General features: G+C 44.7%; 1 protein-coding gene across 1 annotated transcript; it reads right to left on the bottom strand.

Annotated features, from left to right (window-relative positions):
• Window positions 1-13,611: 13,611 nt before the first annotated feature.
• On the bottom strand, window positions 13,612-21,674 carry LOC311100083 (transforming growth factor beta-1 proprotein). The gene is made up of 7 exons (XM_084140829.1): window positions 20,157-21,674; window positions 18,566-18,835; window positions 16,043-16,120; window positions 15,778-15,928; window positions 15,372-15,522; window positions 15,084-15,194; window positions 13,612-14,936 (listed from the first exon to the last, which is right to left on the bottom strand). The coding sequence occupies exons 1-7, from the start codon at window positions 20,494-20,496 to the stop codon at window positions 14,889-14,891; spliced, it is 1,149 nt and encodes a 382-aa protein (XP_083996955.1). The 5' UTR covers window positions 20,497-21,674; the 3' UTR covers window positions 13,612-14,888.
• Window positions 21,675-21,951: the final 277 nt, after the last annotated feature.

Below are 21,951 nucleotides of genomic sequence, written 5' to 3'. Positions count from 1 at the left end.
TCCAGTCATTGGCAGCAGAGAACTGGAAGGAATGGCGGCCAAAGGAGGTGTTGGCTTTGGGGATGACCAGTGAGATATACCTGCTGGAGCGCATACTACGTGTGGGTGTTGCTATGGTGACCAATGAGCTAAGATAAGGTGGGGATTTGCCTAGCAGTGATTTATAGATGACCTGGAGCCAGTGGGTTTGGCGACGAATATGTAGTGAGGACCAGCCAACAAGAGCATACAGGTCACAGTGGTGGGTAGTATATGGGGCTTTGGTGACAAAACGGATGGCACTGTGATAGATTACATCCAATTTGCTGATGTAGTATCGAGTAAATGCTGGCAATTATTGCTGATAAACAAAGGAGTCCGCTCATACTGAACCTTGATCATAAGTTTATTCATATCACAAGCTTTCAGCATAAGTTTTACAGGTGTCATGCCCACCCGGAGAGCGACGTCCCAGATTGCAATGGTCGCTCTAACCTCTTCTTCGCTTTTTACCCAGTATATATAATCTTCCCAAGATAGGGGTGGCTCCCTCTACTGTCCAATCCCCTGTCTACAACACACAGACTTCTCTGTCCTATCCGGGGTGTCACATTAAAACCATTCCCTCTGACACTAAAATAAACGTCCTCTCCGGTTCCACTTAAAAACATTAACAACGTCATAATCTTCATATACGACACTGAGTAGAGTGTTGGAGGCTATTTTGTAAATGACATCGCCGAAGTCAAGGATCGGTAGGATAGTCAGTTTTATTTGGCAGCATGAGTGAAGGAGGCTTTGTGCGAAATAGGAAGCCGATTCTAGATTTAACTTTGGATTGGAGATGCTTAATGTGAGTCTGGAAGGAGAGTTTACAGTCTAACCAGACACCTAGGTATTTGTAGTTGTCCATATGTGATCATAAACAAATGTAAGAAAGGTTTGAAATGATTGTTTTATGTTATATCTGTTTGAGCTTCTTGTGATCAATTTGCAGTCTACAAATTATTTGTAATTATGTTCCTGCCCCCTGACCATCCGCCCACGGTTGAATCTAGTTAAGGGATGGGCAACTCCAGTCCATGGGGGCCGGAGTGGTGTCAGACTTTTTCTCCATCCCTAGCAAACACTGCTGATTTAAACTAATTGCATTCTAAACTGAAGATCATGATTAGTTTACTATTGGAGTCAAGGTGTGTTAGCACGGGCTGGGGCAAAACTGTGACACCAATCAGGCCCCCGAGGACTAGAGTTGCCCTTCCCTGATCTAGTTAATGATGCTGTACGGGGCACCAAAGACCAATCAGAGACTTGCCTAGAATAATATTTTCTCAAAAGGCAGTCTTTTTATTTCTTACAGAAATGCTTCAAAATAATGTAATTATTAGATTAACTTTGGACAAATGTAGCATGTTGTAAAGACCTGGGTGTCTCTGCATTCAGGTGGAGAAAATAAAGTTGTTTTGCCATGAGTTCACCCCTGAGGATGAGAGAGACCCCTTTCATTCAAGCTAACTTATCCTCCTCTCCCTTATCCACTTGTATTGTGCAAATCACCTTCTAACTGGAGGAGTAGTATTCCTACCAGATGGAATGCACTGAGAAGAGGGAAACATGAAAAGAAGTGTGGCGCAGGTGTCTGCAAGCACAAAGACTCTCGCATGCACTCAACCTTGAGTGAGAGCCAACCAGCCCTATTACATTGACCTGACATACCATAACATAAAGTCATTCAAGCTGCCTGTTGAGATTGTGACATATTCAGAGTGCGAATTGAGACATGAGCCTCCCTAAATGCAACAAAGTCAAATTTAATAATGCTAATTTAACCATTATCCTATTTGTTTAAAATGCAATGTGCACTGCTACAGTGGTACATATTAAAATAAAAACATATTCCAAATGAAACGAACACCCCCACCTCTGTGTCCATAGCCACGGGAAGTAGGGGTGCTGCAGCACCGTCTGATAAATGTTAATCATTTTGCCAAAATGAGGCTATTAAAGCTTCTAAAACATTGCTGTGGATGAAGTTTTATCACAAGCACTTACAGTTGGGAAGGCTGCAATTTGGGCAGCATGTGCCCCAAATATAGAACAGCTTGTTGCGTTGTGGCCATAGATATAATCCATAGAAGGATTTTGGAACCTCTTTTTTATTTTTATTTTATTTCACCTTTATTTAACCAGGTAAGCCAGTTGAGAACAGGTTCTCATTTACAACTGCGACCTGGCCAAGATAAAGCAAAGCAGTGCAATAAAAACAACACAGAGTTACATATGGGGTAAAAAACATAAAGTCAAAAATACAACAGAAAATATATATACAGTGTGTGCAAATGTAGCAAGTTATGGAGGTAAGGCAATAAATAGGCTATAGTGCAAAATAATTACAATAGTATTAACACTGGAATGCTAGATGTGCAAGAGATTATGTGCAAATAGAGATACTGGGGTGCAAAAGAGCAAAATAAATAACAATATAGGGATGAGGTAGTTGGGTGGGCTAATTTCAGATGGGCTGTGTACAGGTGCAGTGATCGGTAAGGTGCTCTGACAACTGATGCTTAAAGTTATTGAGGGAGATAAGAGTCTCCAGCTTCAGAGATTTTTGCAATTCGTTCCAGTCATTGGCAGCAGAGAACTGGAAGGAATGGCGGCCAAAGGAGGTGTTGGCTTTGGGAATGACCAGTGAGATATACCTGCTGGAGCGCAGACTACGGGTGGGTGCTGCTATGGTGACCAATGAGCTAAGATAAGGCGGGGATTTGCCTAGCAGTGATTTATAGATGGCTTGGAGCCAGTGGGTTTGGCGACGAATATGTAGTGAGGACCAGCCAACAAGAGCATACAGGTCACAGTGGTGGGTAGTATATGGGGCTTTGGTGACAAAACGGATGGCACTGTGATAGACTACATCCAATTTGCTGAGTAGAGTGTTGGAGGCTATTTTGTAAATGACATCGCCGAAGTCAAGGATAGGTAGGATAGTCAGTTTTACGAGGGCATGTTTGGCAGCATGAGTGAAGGAGGCTTTGTTGCGAAATAGGAAGCCGATTCTAGATTTAACTTTGGATTGGAGATGCTTAATGTGAGTCTGGAAGGAGAGTTTACAGTCTAACCAGACACCTAGGTATTTGTAGTTGTCCATATGTGATCATAAACAAATGTAAGAAAGGTTTGAAATGATTATGTTTTATGTTATATCTGTTTGAGCTTCTTGTGATCAATTTGCAGTCTACAAATTATTTGTAATTATGTTCCGGCCCCCTGACCATCCGCCCACGGTTGAATCTAGTTAAGGGATGGGCAACTCCAGTCCATGGGGGCCGGAGTGGTGTCAGACTTTTTCTCCATCCCTAGCAAACACTGCTGATTAAACTAATTGCATTCTAAACTGAAGATCATGATTAGTTTATTATTGGAGTCAAGGTTTGTTAGCACGGGCAGGGGCAAAACTGTGACACCAATCTAGCCCCCGAGGACTAGAGTTGCCCTTCCCTGATCTAGTTAATGATGCTGTACGGGGCACCAAAGACCAATCAGAGACTTGCCTAGAATAATATTTTCTCAAAAGGCAGTCTTTTTATTTCTTACAGAAATGCTTCAAAATAATGAAATTATTAGATTAACTTTGGACAAATGTAGCATGTTGTAGAGACCTGGGTGTCTCTGCATTCAGGTGGAGAAAATAAAGTTGTTTTGCCATGTGTTTACCCCTGAGGATGAGAGAGACCCCTTTCATTCAAGCTAACTTATCCTCCTCTCCCTTATCCACTTGTATTGTGCAAATCACCTTCTAACTGGAGGAGTAGTATTCCTACCAGATGGAATGCACTGAGAAGAGGGAAACATGAAAAGAAGTGTGGCGCAGGTGTCTGCAAGCACAAAGACTCTCGCATGCACTCAACCTTGAGTGAGAGCCAACCAGCCCTATTACATTGACCTGACATACCATAACATAAAGTCATTCAAGCTGCCTGTTGAGATGGTGACATATTCAGAGTGCGAATTGAGACATGAGCCTCCCTAAATGCAACAAAGTCAAATTTAATAATGCTAATTTAACCATTATCCTATTTGTTTAAAATGCAATGTGCACTGCTACAGTGGTACATATTAAAATAAAAACATATTCCAAATGAAACGAACACCCCCACCTCTGTGTCCATAGCCACGGGAAGTAGGGGTGCTGCAGCACCGCCTGATAAATGTTAATCATTTTGCCAAAATGAGGCTATTAAAGCTTCTAAAACATTGCTGTGGATGAAGTTTTATCACAAGCACTTACAGTTGGGAAGGCTGCAATTTGGGCAGCATGTGCCCCAAATATAGAACAGCTTGTTGCGTTGTGGCCATAGATATAATCCATAGAAGGATTTTGGAACCTCTTTTTTATTTTTATTTTATTTCACCTTTATTTAACCAGGTAAGCCAGTTGAGAACAGGTTCTCATTTACAACTGCGACCTGGCCAAGATAAAGCAAAGCAGTGCAATAAAAACAACACAGAGTTACATATGGGGTAAAAAACATAAAGTCAAAAATACAACAGAAAATATATATACAGTGTGTGCAAATGTAGCAAGTTATGGAGGTAAGGCAATAAATAGGCTATAGTGCAAAATAATTACAATAGTATTAACACTGGAATGCTAGATGTGCAAGAGATTATGTGCAAATAGAGATACTGGGGTGCAAAAGAGCAAAATAAATAACAATATAGGGATGAGGTAGTTGGGTGGGCTAATTTCAGATGGGCTGTGTACAGGTGCAGTGATCGGTAAGGTGCTCTGACAACTGATGCTTAAAGTTATTGAGGGAGATAAGAGTCTCCAGCTTCAGAGATTTTTGCAATTCGTTCCAGTCATTGGCAGCAGAGAACTGGAAGGAATGGCGGCCAAAGGAGGTGTTGGCTTTGGGAATGACCAGTGAGATATACCTGCTGGAGCGCAGACTACGGGTGGGTGCTGCTATGGTGACCAATGAGCTAAGATAAGGCGGGGATTTGCCTAGCAGTGATTTATAGATGGCCTGGAGCCAGTGGGTTTGACGACGAACATGTAGTGAGGACCAGCCAACAAGAGCGTACAGGTCACAGTGGTGGGTAGTGTATGGGGCTTTGGAGACAAAACGGATGGCACTGTGATAGACTACATCCAATTTGCTGAGTAGAGTGTTGGAGGCTATTTTGTAAATGACATCGCCGAAGTCAAGGATCGGTAGGATAGTCAGTTTTACGAGGGCATGTTTGGCAGCATGAGTGAAGGAGGCTTTGTTGCGAAATAGGAAGCCGATTCTAGATTTAACTTTGGATTGGAGATTCTTTATGTGAGTCTGGAAGTTGAGTTTACAGTCTAACCAGACACCTAGGTATTTGTAGTTGTCCACATACTCTAGGTCAGACCCGTCGAGAGTGGTGATTCTAGTCGGGTGGGCGGGTGCCAGCAGCGTTCGATTGAAAAGCATGCATTTAGTTTTACTAGTGTTTAAGAGCAGTTGGAGGCTACTGAAGGAGTGTTGTATGGCATTGAAGCTCGTTTGGAGGTTTGTTAACACAGTGTCCAATGAAGGGCCAGATGTATACAAAATGGTGTCGTCTGCGTAGAGGTGGATCTGAGAGTCACCAGCAGCAAGAGCGACATCATTGATATACACGGAGAAAAGTGTCGGCCCAAGAATTGAACCCTGTGGCACCCCCATAGAGACTGCCATAGGTCCAGACAACAGGTACACTAGCAATGGATGCCAGTCCTAACTTGAATGGGAACTACCATCTATGGGGTATATTGCTATGGTTGGTATTACACTGTATTCTAGTCAATGCCACTCTGACATTGCTTGTCCTAATATTTATATATTTCTTAATTCCATTCTTTTACTTATAGATTTGTGTGTATTGTTGTGAATTGTTAGATACTACTGCACTGTTGGAGCTAGGAACAAGCATTTCGCTACACCTGCAATTACATCTGCTAAATATGTGTATGTGACCAATAACATTTGATTTGATTTCTATGGTTGGTTGCGACTGTCAGTTTGCCTTTCACAAATTTCAAAATACAATCGTGAGGAAAAAGTAGGCTTACCGTTTGCAAAACAAATGCCTACTGCTGAAAAGAGTAATCTGTGTCACGCCCTGGCTCTGGGGACACTGTTATGTTGAGCCAGGGTGTGTAGATTAATGTGGTTTTGTTTCTATGGGTGCTATTTCTATGTTGGCCAGAGTGGCTCCCAATCAGAGGCAACGAGTGTCAGGTGTTGCTGGCTGTCTCTGATTGGGAGCCATATTTATACAGTCTGTTTTTCATTCGTGTTTGTGGGATTTTGTTTCTAGTCTGTTTATGGTAGACCGTGAACTGTCACGTATCGTTTGTTGTTTTGATCGTGTCTCGTAATAAAGAGTATGTTTGCCTGCAACACTCCGCCTAGGCGGCGGATCCGGCTCCGGGCCTGATCCCCGCTCCCTCTCCAACCCCCCAAAGTACCCCTGGTCCGGTCTGGCCCCGCTGGCCGGAGCTGGACTGCACACTGATGGAGCGGATCGCTCCAGCTCCGGCGTAAAACATCTGACCAGTGCCGAACCAGGCACCAGTGGAACAGGCACGGGCCGTGCCGGACTGACGACGCCCACCACAACTGGACCAAGCAGCGAGTCGAGGAGCCATCGCCAGGGAAATCCCTAGCAGATCTCCGTGGCAGCCTCGACTGGGTCAAGCCGAGTGAAGAGCAGAGAGAGTGGACTTGGGAACAATGGAGGAAGAGCTTCGACTGGGTCAAGCCAATTGAGGAGCTGAATAGCGGGAGTTGGAGGCAGAAGAGCGAGAGTTGGGCGAGAACTATAGAGGCCTGGCCCACGGGGAGGAGAGACCCCCAGAAATTTTTTAGGGGGGGGCTCATGACGTCGGGGCAGCAGGAGGCCGCGATAGAGCGGTCTAGCGGGTTGGCAGAGGAGGCCGCCAGGTTACGGGGGCCACTGGTCGAAGAGGGGATGGAAGGTGTAGAGGCATGGCGAGAGGTACTGGGGTGTGTTACCAGTCCGGTCCGGCCCGTTCCAGATCCCGGTGTAGGGCCAGTGGTGTGTGTCCCCAGTACGGTCCGGTCTGTTCCTGCTCCCCGCACCAAGTCAGTGGTGCGCTTCGTCAGCCCGGCTCGGCCCGTTCCTGCTCCCCGCACCAAGTCAGTGGTGCGCTTCGTCAGCCCGGCTCGGCCCGTTCCTGCTCCCCGCACCAAGTCAGTGGTGCGCTTCGTCAGCCCGGCTCGGCCCGTTCCTGCTCCCCGCACCAAGTCAGTGGTGCGCTTCGTCAGCCCGGCTCGGCCCGTTCCTGCTCCCCGCACCAAGTCAGTGGTGCGCTTCGTCAGCCCGGCTCGGCCCGTTCCTGCTCCCCGCACCAAATCAGTGGTGCGCTTCGTCAGCCCGGCTCGGCCCGTTCCTGCTCCCCGCACCAAGTCAGTGGTGCGTTTCGTCAGCCCGGTTCGGCTCACTCCTGCCCCTCACACCAAGCCAGTGGTGTGCGTTGTCAGTCCAGCACGGCCCGTGCCTGTTCTCCACACCAAGCCAGTGGTGGGCGTCGTCAGTCCGGCACGGCCCGTGCCTGTTCCACTGGTGCCTGGTTCGGCACTGGTCAGATGTTTTACGCCGGAGCTGGAGCGATCCGCTCCATCAGTGTGCAGTCCAGCTCCGGCCAGCGGGGCCAGACCGGACCAGGGGTACTTTGGGGGGTTGGAGAGGGAGCGGGGATCAGGCCCGGAGCCGGATCCGACGCCTAGGCGGAGTGCCCACCCGGTCCCTCCCCTGTGGTATTTGGTTGACGCGGTCGGAGTCCGCGCCTTTAGGGGGGGGTACTGTCACGCCCTGGCTCTGGGGACACTGTTATGTTGAGCCAGGGTGTGTAGATTAATGTGGTTTTGTTTCTATGGGTGCTATTTCTATGTTGGCCAGAGTGGCTCCCAATCAGAGGCAACGAGTGTCAGGTGTTGCTGGCTGTCTCTGATTGGGAGCCATATTTATACAGTCTGTTTTTCATTCGTGTTTGTGGGATTTTGTTTCTAGTCTGTTTATCGTAGACAGTGAACTGTCACGTATCGTTTGTTGTTTTGATCGTGTCTCGTAATAAAGAGTATGTTTGCCTGCAACGCTGCGCCTTGGTCCTCATCGATTCCTGACGTTCGTGACAATCTGTCTGTAGAAGCAATTTTTTTTCTTCAACTTTTGAGTGAACAGCACTGTTTTTCAAAGTATTCTGCCTAGTTTATCTTTAGGTATTGGCATGATTTCATTGGGTGTGTCAGTGTCACTGGAAAGTTTATTTTGAAGCCTATATATTATATATCAGGGTTTCCATTAGGAAAATTTGGCGCCAGACAAGTGACTGGGAAGATTTTAATTTATTGGACATTTGAGAAATGTACTGGTCATCCATATGCATTTGGTGCATAACCCATTTAGTGCGTCCACCAACGCAGCCAGCGCCATCAATAAACAACGAGGGATATTGGCCAAATGAAGCACATTTATAAGTCCTTAAAAACAGCCTATAACAAATTACAAAAACATTATTCCTTGTGTTTTGATGTGTAGCATATGCAGAACTTCATAGCCCATTGTTTTATTGTTTTTTACTTTCATTAAACAATAAGGGACAGTTCGAAATGTACTGGGGTACGGGGGGTGGTCCAAAATAGGGGAGGGTTGTCTAACTTATCTTTTTGGCTTTGGGGAGGGTTGTATGTTTTTTTTATTGGGCACAGGGGAGGCTAGCGCGTTTTTTCACGGGTTTACATTCGCCCTTTTGCAGGTTTTACTATATAATTTATTCCATCCTAGCCACATTTCATTATCTGCTTGCATGCACCTCCCCTATATCAAGGTGTTTTGGTACTTCCCTTACATGCTGAATACACCAGCCACGCGCGTGGTCGGGCGAACCCTCAACTTTCTAGCCCGTAGCTCTGCGTGACATCGACTGTGCCACAAATGAATGCTGAAGTAGCAAAGTTGATATCCACATTTATAAACACAGGGTAGCTACAGTTATTGTTATTTGTGATCGTAAACATTATTTTGAGTTAATTCTAAGAGGGGGAGTACAAGGGGAGGGTCCTGTGAAAATATATGTTTTTTATGACACCTGGTGTTGGACCAGCCCCCCTTCCCCCAGTAAATGTCGAATTGTCCCTAATTGTCCACCTCATGGTTCAGCTGTCAGAGATTTGAACACTAAATGCATCAGAACATTGCATGCATAGGCCAAAAGGTTTAGGTGTCCACTGTGTGATGTTAATATAAAAATAACAAAATAGAAAGGAAGATAAGCTTAGGCCTAGCCCCCAAGAGCGAGAGAGTAGTGTTAAGTTGCGTCAATTCAAATCTGGTATTAGGAACAAGAGGTCAACACGACTTCTAAGATATACTAGTATTTTAATTAATGCAAAACCTTCAATGGTAAATATGATGTTCGTATATACGGGTCCACTGATATACCACGCAGGGCATTCAGAGAACTAATCCATTGTTATGAGTTCTCCTTAAAATACTCTGACAGAGATAGTTCCCGCTCCCTGCTGGGCCTATCAGAGTAGAGACTGAGCGTGGTTTAGACTTACTCAGCCAATGCGTTGGCGCACCGGCTGGTTCCAGCCTCTTGGCGCTCCACCGTTGCACACTGTTGCCAGGCATAAATTCTTATCATAACAACCTGTCATGGTAAGAAGAGCCAGCTCCCCTAGACACCATTCCTACGTCCAAGGACGGTTCACAGATCACAAAGAAGCAGTGTAGTCTAGTATTTGGAGACATAAATTCTTATCTTCCCCTACTCCCTAAAATAGCTCCTCACATCAATCACAGCATGCCAGGTGAAACAACCCACATCAGCACAGTACAGACCCTCCATGCCTTAATCATTAATGCATTCCTTCTAAGTTAGTCATCCCATCCATTTATGAGAATAATAAATCCCCACAGTAGCCTTGCTATTGAGAAAGGCCGCCGAAGGCGGAAACTGGTGGAAACTGAGCTGCACTTCCTAACCTCCTGCCAAATGTATGACCATATTAGAGACACATATTTCCCTCAGATTACACAGACCGACAAAGAATTTGAAAACAAATCCAATTTTGATAAACTCCCATATCTATTGGGTGAAATACCCCAGTGAGCAATCACAGCAGCAATATTTGTGACCTGTTGCCACAAGAAAAGGGCAACCATTGAAGAACAAAAACCATTGTAAATACAATCCATGTTTATTTATTATTCCCTTTTTTTACTTTAACTATTTGCACATCTTTACAACACTGTATATAGACATATTACATTTTAAATGTCTTTATTCTTTTGGAACTTGTGTGAGTGTTATATTTACTGTTCACTTTTTGTTTATGTCACTTTTGATTATCCATTTCACTTCCTTTGGCAATGTAAACATATGTTTCCCATGCCAATAAAGTCCCTTGAATTGAAATTGAATTGTAGCCTCAGTGGCGCTGCCCATGCTGTCACAGATGCTATAATGGCACAGATATAAAGATGAGTCCTCTATCCATCTCTATGTATGAAACCAATCAGTATGTCAAGCAAAGCTCTTAACGCTGCCTGAAAATATTGAATGGCATGCTAACTGCTCCACTGACAACGAATTGACAACGAATGAGTTCCACCGGAACGCAAAGAGTTTGATGCATGTGGCGGACATGAGCCGTTCATTTCTATTCAGTTGAATAGCCATAAATTCGGCGTCTGAACTGTGCGTAAATAGGCTAACCTAACCTCTCCCGTCTTATATCAATATAACATGCCCTCTCCCTCCCATTGTATCATATGTGGGTATTTTATATATTAGGCTACACAACTTCATCTGTCAGAGTAACTGTGCACATTCCTTTGTTTGCAAAAGTAGCCAATAAGGTTGACTTTCCTCTAAATCAACATTGTCTACTCCCAGATCAGCGTAGGCTACACGTCAGCCTACTACAACCACATTGCGGTTAATTGCATTATTTAAACCATAGTTAGCCTACTTTAACTAATTCCTTTACAGAAAGAAAGGTTTGGAGAGTGAAGGACATGTAAAAAATAAAAGTGGCAGTAGTTACCGGTGCCAATAAAGGCACAGGATTTGCGATTGTGAGGGAGCTTTGCAAAGCAACATTTACGGGGGATGTTATTCTTACTGCTCGAAATGAGAAACTTTGAAATGAGGCAGTGAAGATGCTGAAGTCCGAAGGATTTGAAGTTGCTTACCACCACCTTGATCTCTGCGACCGGGGCAGCGCCAAGCAACTGAGTAACTTTCTGCAGAAGACGTATGGGGGATTGGATGTGCTCATTAACAACGCGGGAATATCCTTTAAAAGTTCCGTGACCTGTTGCCACAAGAAAAGGGCAACCAGTGAAGACCAAACACCATTGTAAATACAACCTATATTTATGTTTATTTATGTTCCCTTTTGTACTTTAACTATTTGCACATAATTACAACACTGTATATAGACATAAGATGACACCTGAAATGTCTTCATTCTTTTGGAACTTTTGTGAGTGTAATGTTTACTGTAACTTTTTTATTGTTTCTTTCACTTTTGTTTATTATCTATTTCACTTGCTTTGGCAATGTAAACATATGTTTCCCATGCCAATAACGCCTCTTAAATTGAATTGAAATTGAATTGAAAGAGAGATAGAGAGAGAGAGATATGCAAGCAACATGCTAGAACACACCAACATGCATTTCTTTATCCTTGTAAGATAGGCTACTGCGTCTGCTATACATATACAGTTGAAGTCGGAGGTTTACATACACCTTAGCCAAATACATTTAAACTCAGTTTTTCACAATTCCTGACATTTAATCCTAGTACAAATTCCCTGTCTTAGGTCAGTTAGGATCACCACTTTATTTTAAGAATGTGAAATGTCAGAATAATAGTAGAGAGAATGATTTATTTCAGCTTTTATTTATTTCATCACATTCCCAGTGGGTCAGAAGTTTACATACACTCAATTCGTATTTGGTAGCATTACCTTTAAATTGGGTCAAATGTTTCGGGTAGCCTTCCACAAGCTTCCCACAATAAGTTGGGTGAATTTTGGCCCATTTCTCCTGACAGAGCTGGTGTAACTGAGTCAGGTTTGTAGGCCTCCTTGCTCGCAACACGCTTTTTCAGTTCTGCCCACACATTTTCTATAGGATTGAGGGCAGGGCTTTGTGATGGCCACTCCAATACCTTGACTTTGTTGTCCTTATGCCATTTTGCCACAACTTTGGAAGTATGCTTGGGGTCATTGTCCATTTGGAAGACCCATTTGCGACCAAGCTTTAACTTCCTGACTGATGTCTTGAGATGTTGCTTCAATATACCCACATAATTTTCCTTCCTCATGATGCCATCTATTTTGTGAAGTGCACCAGTCCCTCCTGCAGCAAAGCACCCCCACAGCATGATGCTGCCACCCCCGTGCTTCACGGTTGGGATGGTGTTCTTTGGCTTGCAAGGCACCCCCTTTTTCCTCCAAACATAACGATGGTCATTATGGCCAAACAGTCCTATTTTTGTTTCATCAGACAAGAGGACATTTCTCCAAAAAGTACGATCTTTGTCCCCATGTGCAGTTGCAAACCGTAGTCTGGCTTTTTTATGGCGGTTTTGGAGCAATGGCTTCTTCCTTGCTGAGTGGCCTTTCAGGTTATGTCGATATAGGACATGTTTTACTGAGGATATAGATACTTTTGTACCTGTTTCCTCCAGCATCTTCACAAGGTCCTTTGCTGTTGTTCTGGGATTGATTTGCACTTTTCGCATCAAACTACGTTCATCTCTAGGAGACAGAATGCGTCTCCTTCCTGAGCGGTATGACGGCTGCATGGTCCCATGGTGTTTATACTTGTGTACTATTGTTTGTACAGATGAACGTGGTACCTTCAGGCGTTTGGAAATTGCTCCCAAGGATGAACCAGACTTGTGGAGGTCTACAATTTTTGTTCTGAGGTCTTGGCTGATTTCTTTTGATTTTCCCATGATGTCGAGCAGAGGCACTGAGTTTGAAGGTAGGCCTTGAAACACATCCACAGGTACACCTCCAATTGACTCAAATGATGTCAATTAGCCTATCAGAAGCTTCTAAAGCCATTACATAATTTTCTGCCATTTTCCAAGCTGTTTAAAGGCACAATCAACTTAGTGTATATAAACTTCTGACCCACTGGAATTGTGAAACAGTGAATTATAAGTGAAATAATCTGTCTGTAAACAATTGTTAGAAAAATTACTTGTGTCATGCACAAAGTAGATGGCCTAACCGACTTGCCAAAACTATAGTTTGTTAACAAGACATTTGTGGAGTGGTTGAAAAACGAGTTTTAATGACTCCAACCTAAGTGTATGTAAACTTCAGACTTCAACTGTATAGGCATACAGAAGGAGACTAATTCGTAATTTTTCTATCAGAATATGTTTTATAAAGATAAGCATTATATTGTTAGATTGTAGGAGTAACTCTGGTAGGCCTAAAACATGCTTCCTCACCTCAGGTTCAACTGTCCGTGTCAGTTGGAGCGCCAGTGTTCACTGCCTTCATACCACAGGCCTGCAGTATAATAGGGTAATAGTCACACCACACCAAACCATCACAAAAGTTTCTTAACTTTATTAGGGTAATATCAAAAGTAAGTCAAGCCATTATTTATAGGTAAAATATGAGCAGGATATTATATCGTGGCAAACACAACATTACAGTTGGAACTTAATTTGGCCAAAGAAAATGGCTCAACAGAATTAAAAAAAACACTTGTGAACTGGTGTAAACCTTCACAAAAGTTTTGAACAGGTTATATTGCAGCAGTTGCCAAGAAAGACTAGTGCCTACTGTACCCAACAAATGACAACAATAGGCAAATGCGAATTATTTTACAAAAGGCCTACTTATAACCTATCTTAAACTAAATATGGAGCACACAACTAAAAATGGAATTACACTTGTTGATGTTTTGTAACAGGTGTCTCTTTCCATTCATCAAATGGAGCGAGTGCACAGTGTGCTGTTTGGATGCTGGAACATGCGCAAGTAGCCTACTTTTTGAAGTTATTTGTTTGACAATAAGATGAAAGCATCATGACTGGTTGTGTTCATTCCAAATTAATAGGTAATAAAAAACAATATGGTTAAATTACGTCTACTATAAAAAAAATCTAATGAACGCACAAGCGCGTGAGGTGTTTTGTAACAGATGTCCAAAAAATATAGAGACCCCCCTAATGTCATGGTATAATGTCATGGCACTCTGGACATATTTATTGTTAAAGGACTTTTGATCCAGTAGGCTTAAACAGAATTAACTATTTTTTTTATTAACTTTTTTACAGTATTTCTTGAGATAGGTCGTGTGATGCAGATATATTTATTCAAAAGAGATGAATGACAAAACTATTTAGAGGAAGTTAATGCTATTGTACATTCAGTATTTTAAGTAATAGTAGACCAAAACTAATGCCATCTTAGCCTTTTCCCTCTATACTTCCCAGGGAGCACAAATACTGCAACTCAGTGACAGTAAGATAAGACTATTGACACACCCAGGATATTGACAAGTCTAAACAACATTTTTTTTTTACTCCATAAACCACTACATATATTGAAAATAAAATAAGAAAACATTAACAAATCACTAAACATAAACAAATTCTCTGCTGGGAAAAGCTAAATAAAAAATGCAGACTAGACACCACCCAAACATATCAAATTATATTAGTACCCTTCGTAAATTAATGTCTTGACTACATCTTGATTTCCAAGGGACAAGCAGTTTACACTAAACCAGTGGCATCAAAAAGGATCTGCCCCCATTTTGTATCTCCATGAGTACAAGGAAATACGATGGACAAGAAAGGGGAGGGATATGTACAGTAATTCTAGCTACACTTGCAGGACTTAACAATCATATTGGACAACTGCTCCACCTGTGGGAGAAAAAAAAGAGTACATTCAATGGATAGACATTGTAAAGAATAATGAAAACCCAGCAGCTGTGTTGTCTATGATTTCAATTCAGTGACAATGTTCTGAGAGTTTGATTTGATACTTCTAACCATGCAGTATTCACTGACCTTGTGTTGTCTCCCCACATAATAGATAATGGGTAGGGGCTCTAAGACCTGTGGAACACAGCAGGGTTTGGCAGAGGCTCCAGGATTGTGGTGCTTATACAGAGCCAGTACCTGTGGTTGGGTAAACAACACTAGATATCTCACTGAACAGACCATCTCGTTCTGTATCTTGTCTCAATCTCCCCCCGTGGCTATACAGTGTCTGATTACTGAAAACCCCAACTGTATAGATCCTTTAAAGACAGTAAACAACAGGGACGCCTATAGAAACATGACTGGTAGCATTACCTGGGAGTACTTGTTTTCTGTGTTCCATATATAGGTGCAGGGGCCCATGCAGTAGTTAGCAAAGTAGCCAGTGGGTTCATGGATCCACTTCCAGCCCAGGTCCTTACGGAAGTCAATGTAAAGCCTTCGCACACAGCAACTCTCCGATTTGCTGGGGGGTACATACACCTGTGAGTTATACACCTTATTTCTTACAAACAGGGAGTTAACTGGGCGTTAATAGGGAGTTAACAGGGCACTAACAGGGCGTTATGAGGGCGTTAAGAGGGTGTTAACAGGATCTCTAAGTAGGCGTACAATATATCTATCTGCTAAAAGAGATTAACTTTGTTAGTACACATTTAAGAGACATGAATTGATCATTATAAATGTTATCTTGGGCCTGTGGAATAAAGGATAGTCTCACTCTGAGCAGATCTCTTCAGTAGTGGTTTGTCGTTTCTTCCGAGAGCTAAGCTGGCTGTGGCGTTCCACAGGAAGTGACATCAGTAAAATGTGAGGCTTTGATGGCATTTTCATGGAGAGTGTTTCTGTATCTCCCCTCAGCTTGTCCATCCCTATCGTATAAAACATTGCCACCTGTCAGTCAAGAGATTCACAGTGGAGGTTTTGGCAGAAAACTTATGGCTTGAGTTGATTTCAATATAGTGAATAGAGTAAACTGCAAATACCTGCTATTCCGAAGAGGAATTCCTCCATTGGTTTCCCACAATCACAAGGCAACTTCAATTGAAATCCTTGCTCCTCTCCTGTAAAGTGTTGCAAAAATGCTAATATAATGGTGTATGAAACTATTTTTTTATACCTGAAGGAATAGGTATACTGTTTTAGGTGTAAAAGTCTGTTGGACAGTTCTTTCACTGTCACGCCCTGGCCTTGAGAGGATGGTTGTCTTTAGTTGGTTTGGTCAGGGCGTGAGGATCTATGTTAGAATTTCTATGTTTAGGATCTAGATGTGTTGTTTCTATGTTTCTTGTTTATGTTCCGTGGTAGGCTTGTATGTTTATAGCCTGAGGACTTCACGTTATGTTGTTTCTTGTTTTGTTTATGTTTATTGAGTTAAATAAACATGTACGCTTTTCACGCTGCACCTTGGTCTGACCCGTCTCTCAACGATCGTGACAGAAGATCCCACCAAAAATGGACCAAGCAGCGTGCCCAGGATCAGCAGACACCCTGGACACAGGTGGGGAAGAGTTTTTGGACATGGGAGGAGATTTTGGCAGGTAAAGGACCCTGGGCGAAGGAGGAGGCCCAGGCAGGAGAGGAACACAGAAGGCGCCGGCTGAGGAGGAAGCACGAGAGACAGCCACAAAAAATATTTTTTGGGGGGCTAAAAGGGTGGTCGGGGATCGATAGAGAAGAGCCCCGACCACTGCACTTGTGGGGGCTCAAGGAGGAGTCCTCACTGGAGGAGGACTGGGCGCGGAGAGTAAAGGACTGGTACAGTCGTAGACCTCCAGCGCCGGTTCCCAGTCCGGTACGCCTCGTGCCTGCTCCTCGCACCAAGCCAGTGGTGCGTGTTCCCAGTCCGGTACGGCCCGTGCCTGCTCCCCGCACCAAACCAGTGGTGCGTGTATTCAGTCCGGTACGGCACGTACCTGCTCCCCGCACCAAACCAGTGGTGCGTGTCGCCAGCCCAGTACGCCCCGTACCTGCTCCCCGCACCAAGCCAGTGGTGCGTGTTCCCAGTCCAGTATGGGCCGTCCCTGCTCCTCGCACCAAACCAGTGGTGCGTGTCGCCAGCCCGGTACGCACCCTGTACCTGCTCCCCGCACCAAGCCAGTGGTGCGTGTTCCCAGTCCAGTACGGCCCGTCCCTGCTCCTCGCACCAAACCAGTGGTGCTTGTCGCCAGCCCGGTACGCACCCTGTACCTGCTCCCCGCACCAAGCCAGTGGTGCGTGTTCCCAGTCTAGTACGGCCCGTCCCTGCTCCTTGCACCAAACCAGTGGTGCGTGTCGCCAGTCCGGCCCGGCCCGTTCCTGCTCCTCGCACCAGACCAGTGGTGCGTGTTCCCAGTCCGGCCCGGCCCGTGCCTGCTCCTCGCACCAAGCCAGTGGTGCGTGTTCCCAGTCCGGCACGGCCCGTGCCCGTTCCACCGGTGCCTGGTCCAGCTCCGGTCAGCGGATCCACTCCGGAGTCAGAGGAGTCCGCTCCACCGGTGCCTAGTCCAGCTCCGGTCAGCGGATCCACTCCGGAGCCAGAGCAGTCCGCTCCACCGGTGCCCAGTCCAGCTCCGGTCAGCGGTTCCACTCCGGAGCCAGAGCAGTCCGCTCCATCGGTGTCTAGTCCAGCTCCGGTCAGCGGCTCCACTCCGGTACCAGAGCAGTCTGCTCCACCGGTGCCCAGTCCAGCTCCGGTCAGCGGCTCCACTCCGGAGCCAGAGCAGTCCGCTCCACCGGGGTCCAGTCCAGCTCCGGTCAGCGGCTCCTCTCCAGGCCCAGATGTCAGCCCCTCTCCAGGGTCGGGGCCTCCCACACCAGGGTCCAGACAGGGCTTGGTGCATCGCGGGAGGATTGCCGATCCAGGCCCAGACGTCAGCCCCTCTCCAGGTTCGGGGCCTCCCACACCAGGGTCCAGACAGGGCTTGGTGCATCGTGGGAGGAAGGAGAGGGGAAGCATCGCGCCGAGGTCCAGACCAGACCAGGGGCGCAACGGGGAGGCAGAGAGGGAGAGGTCGTCACGCCCGGAGCCGGATCCGCCTCCGAGGCGGAATGCCCACCCGGACCCTACCCTAATGAGTCAGGTGGGTGCGGCCGGAGTACGCACCTTTGGGGGGGGGGGGTACTGTCACGCCCTGGCCTTGAGAGGCTGGTTGTCTTTAGTTGGTTTGGTCAGGGCGTGAGGATCTATGTTAGAATTTCTATGTTTAGGATCTAGATGTGTTGTTTCTATGTTTCTTGTTTATGTTCCGTGGTAGGCTTGTATGTTTATAGCCTGAGGACTTCACGTTATGTTGTTTCTTGTTTTGTTTATGTTTATTGAGTTAAATAAACATGTACGCTTTTCACGCTGCACCTTGGTCTGACCCGTCTCTCAACGATCGTGACATTCACATGCTTTGTCATGGGCCTTCTTTGTAGTGGCACTTCAATCAGACACAGATGTGTAACAGGATATGATTGTCTGTGTTGCAACATACTGTTTGTGTTATGTAATTATATCTACAACCCTAAAGGAAATTTTTACTTACCAGCCTCTTGCAGCCACTCCCTCAGAGTCTGTGTTACATCAAAGGACAACCAGCGATTGGCCCATTCCTTGGAGACAAAATGGGACTTCAGGTAACGTGCCTTATCTCCAACTCCTCTGTAGAGTTCCAGCCTCTGCTCGCTGCCTTCGAACATGCCACGGTTCTTGATGAGGAGACGGAGCTCAGCTTGACAGAGCAGTCGATCAGTCCCCAATACTGACCGCATCTCAGACATGTTGAAGAGCATCTGGTGCTTACTGGTGTTCCCACCTTGGAAAGAAGGAGAGTCAATATGATGTTTAGTACTTTCTACTACTGGACCTGTCAGTGCAAGAGAGTGGGGTATAGAGAAAGAAAGAGAAATCATTTCATTTTACCATAGTACCAGTAATAAAACTATTGTGGATAGATTATGTTATATAAAGACACTCTCAGGGAGAGGCGAATGCAGTTTCAGGTTTGGCCTCAAATGCTATCCGCCGGAGCCAAAATTACCCCTGTGAGTCTGTAACAATAATTACACATTGACAGGGCCGCTGAGGAAGTGAGGCTCTGCTCTCAAAGCCAGATCATACCATGCTGTATTACAATAAACCAACGGCATCAAAAAGGATCTAATCAGAGGGCACGGTCCTGAGAGCTTCTGTGGCAAACCTAACCTGCTCAGAGTTACTGCCTGGACAACAAGTTTACACTGTCGAGATGTATACTGTCTTTTAGACAGAAAAGGGGAAGGACCCAGCAAAGGGAAGGAACATCTGGTAGGGAGAGGTAAAAGGTTGAGGCAGGCCGTGGTTTTACACACAGTAGACAGGGCCATTGCAGTCAGTTCAGTAAACCAATGGAAGAAACACCCATTTTCAGTCAACAACCTTATCTAAAGGACATAATTATATAAATGTACATTCTAAAAAAGGTCCACCAACTGCAGTTTCTACATTTGCCAGTCGTAAACTACAGCAACATTTCAAATGCATCTTATTCACGACATGCAACAAGGTTGAATTAGCCTTAATAATAATTTGCATGTCTGCCAACCCTCTCTGCATCATCCTGCATCACTCAATCCAGGGTTGTGAAAAGTTTGACAGATGCTTCATGGTATACAGAGATAGCAGACATTTTCTTTTCGAGGGCAGAATCTGTGTCATTTAACAGCACGTACTAAATCAAGTGTTCCTTCCTGCCAGCTATTCAGATAACCAGAATAAGCACCCAGTAATCAGTCAGAGGAAACCTCTGGCCCCATCCATCTGTCTTACCCTCCACATTGTAAGTGACAATATGGTCTAATGTTATTTCACTCCAAATATGGGTGTGATGATGAAAGATTATGAAACAAGCAAAATATATATAATCCCTACTTTTTTTGCATTGCTATACAATTACCATGGTGAAGGCCTGTGGTTAGCTGGGCTTTATATCTTAATCAACCTTTGAATATCCCCCTACACACATCAACCATTTAACACACCTATACTTGACTGAAGTGAGGCTAGAGAAGCATCCACTTTAACTTGACAAGCCAGAGCCTGTGTACGCAGCAGGATGTGTATGCACGTAGACAGCATGCATGGATATATCTACTCACTTTGTTTCATGTTGAACTTGTGGACCTCCTTTGCAAAGTATGCCTCCTCCTCTGCATCTGGAGTGGGTGGTATGTACGTGTGCACCTGTTCCTCACTCAGCTCCACCGTGCTGTTGTAGATGGACATCAGGGAAGCTGGGACCTCCTCATTGTCTCCCTCCTGGTCAATCTCTGGCTCCTTGGGCAGCCGCAGCTTGCTCAGTATCTGTCCACGGATGGCCTCAATACGTTTCCTCTTCACCAGCTCCAAGTCCAGAGACTTACAGGTGGACATGGTGTCACTCCGGCACACATATTCCAGCATCAATAAGGCAGTCAGCATCAAACACACTGCCCTCATTGCAGACTTTAAAGAGGAATAATGTCTATGTCAGCAGGCTTTCAAAGTTGACTATTATGTGGATTTACCGTCCTGTTTGAGCTCACCGAGGCCTGTTGCATGAGCTGATTTCAATGCACTTCTCCTGCTGTTGTCACAATCCTCACTGAAACCCAGGAGGCTTCTGGATCTCAAGTTGAGCTCCTCTGAGACTGGTGCAAGCTCTGGAGCCGAGGTCAGATCACGGACTAGCACCGCATAGAGTTCACCACCAAAAGAGCTCAGCCTAGACTGAGTCACTGTCTCGCTGGCATGGTGCCTCACAGACTCTCACAGTGCTCCCTAGAGGCAGTCTCAATTCATTAATGAATGAACTACAGCACATCACCACATTACTTCCTGGGACCCAATTTAAAATAACAAACAAGCTCTTAGGAAACCCTGTGTAAACTGAGATTTGGAAAGTAACATCAAGAACTATAGAGGGAAATCTCAATGAAAATTGTCAAGTTGTCTCAACTGTCTTCCCAACTCTCTATGAACTTTAATTTATGTTAAAATCAGTTATAACTCATATTTTTTGGCAAATGTGACAGTCTCTTCCTACAACGTTATTGAACAAGTTTTATTCAGCTGACTCACTTCCTTCGCCAGATAAACTGCTTCAGACTAAGCCAAAGCAAAGGGCCATATCATTACTGTATATAAGCACAATATTGACAAATGTAAATGTCTAAACCAGTTCTACATAAATACAAGCACACAACATACTGTATTGCATAAAGCACAAGAAATTTTATCAAAAACGACTTCCTAACTTCAATTCCTTAACCATTTGAAATTCTCCAAGACCGATGCTGTGTCATTCACTAGACGCACTTTCCCATGCTAAACTTGAGAGAACACTCAAGACAGAGGTCCACCACAAAAAAATGAAAGAGCAGAGTAGACATCTTAACAGCGTCATCTAACTCACCCACATAGTTACAGCTCAGGCCTGCCTCCTTCTCTTTCTCTTTACTAGATCCAGTCAGTTCAAACGTTTCAGACTAAAACAAAGAAATAAGAAAAAACAACACACCGTACAAAACCATTTACCGTATTAGACCCTACTGTTCAGACGTTCATAGTGTTGTTAGTTTTAGCAGACATCATCAGCCACTGATCTTTTCACTCCAGTTCCTGTTGCTTTTCTGTCTAGTTCCTGTCCTCTTGCACGAACAGTATGAAGCTCTAAATCAAGGAAGTGAGCAGCATTGTGAAACATCTGCCATTTCAAGGAAGGCAAGAAACATGGAAGAACTTAACTGGTTGACTTGCTAAATTCAATCCACCTGCAAGTGCTAAAAATTGAGTATCATCCAAATAGACTGACATGGCTACAATATATTTCTAGTTAATATATATTGTCTCACCTCTGTTTACCACCTACTGTCAAACATTGATAATAAGTACTACATATTATTACAGAAAATG

This window comes from Coregonus lavaretus, assembly GCF_964263955.1.
Source record: "Coregonus lavaretus genome assembly, chromosome: 24".
In the NCBI taxonomy this organism is placed as follows: Eukaryota; Metazoa; Chordata; class Actinopteri; order Salmoniformes; family Salmonidae; genus Coregonus; species Coregonus lavaretus.
This window is presented reverse-complemented; position numbering and strand designations above follow the sequence as displayed.

What these genes read in the sequence shown, in the direction of transcription:
- LOC311100083 (XM_084140829.1), bottom strand. Translation starts at nt 20,496, where the DNA reads ATGAGGGCAGTGTGTTTGATGCTGACTGCCTTATTGATGCTGGAATAT. An exon ending in ATTCCTCTTCGGAATAGCAG is followed by an intron (nt 15,929 to 16,042) that starts GTATTTGCAGTT and finishes TTTATACGATAG; the next exon opens with GGATGGACAAGCTGAGGGGA. An exon ending in CAGAAAACAAGTACTCCCAG is followed by an intron (nt 15,195 to 15,371) that starts GTAATGCTACCA and finishes ACCCAACCACAG; the next exon opens with GTACTGGCTCTGTATAAGCA.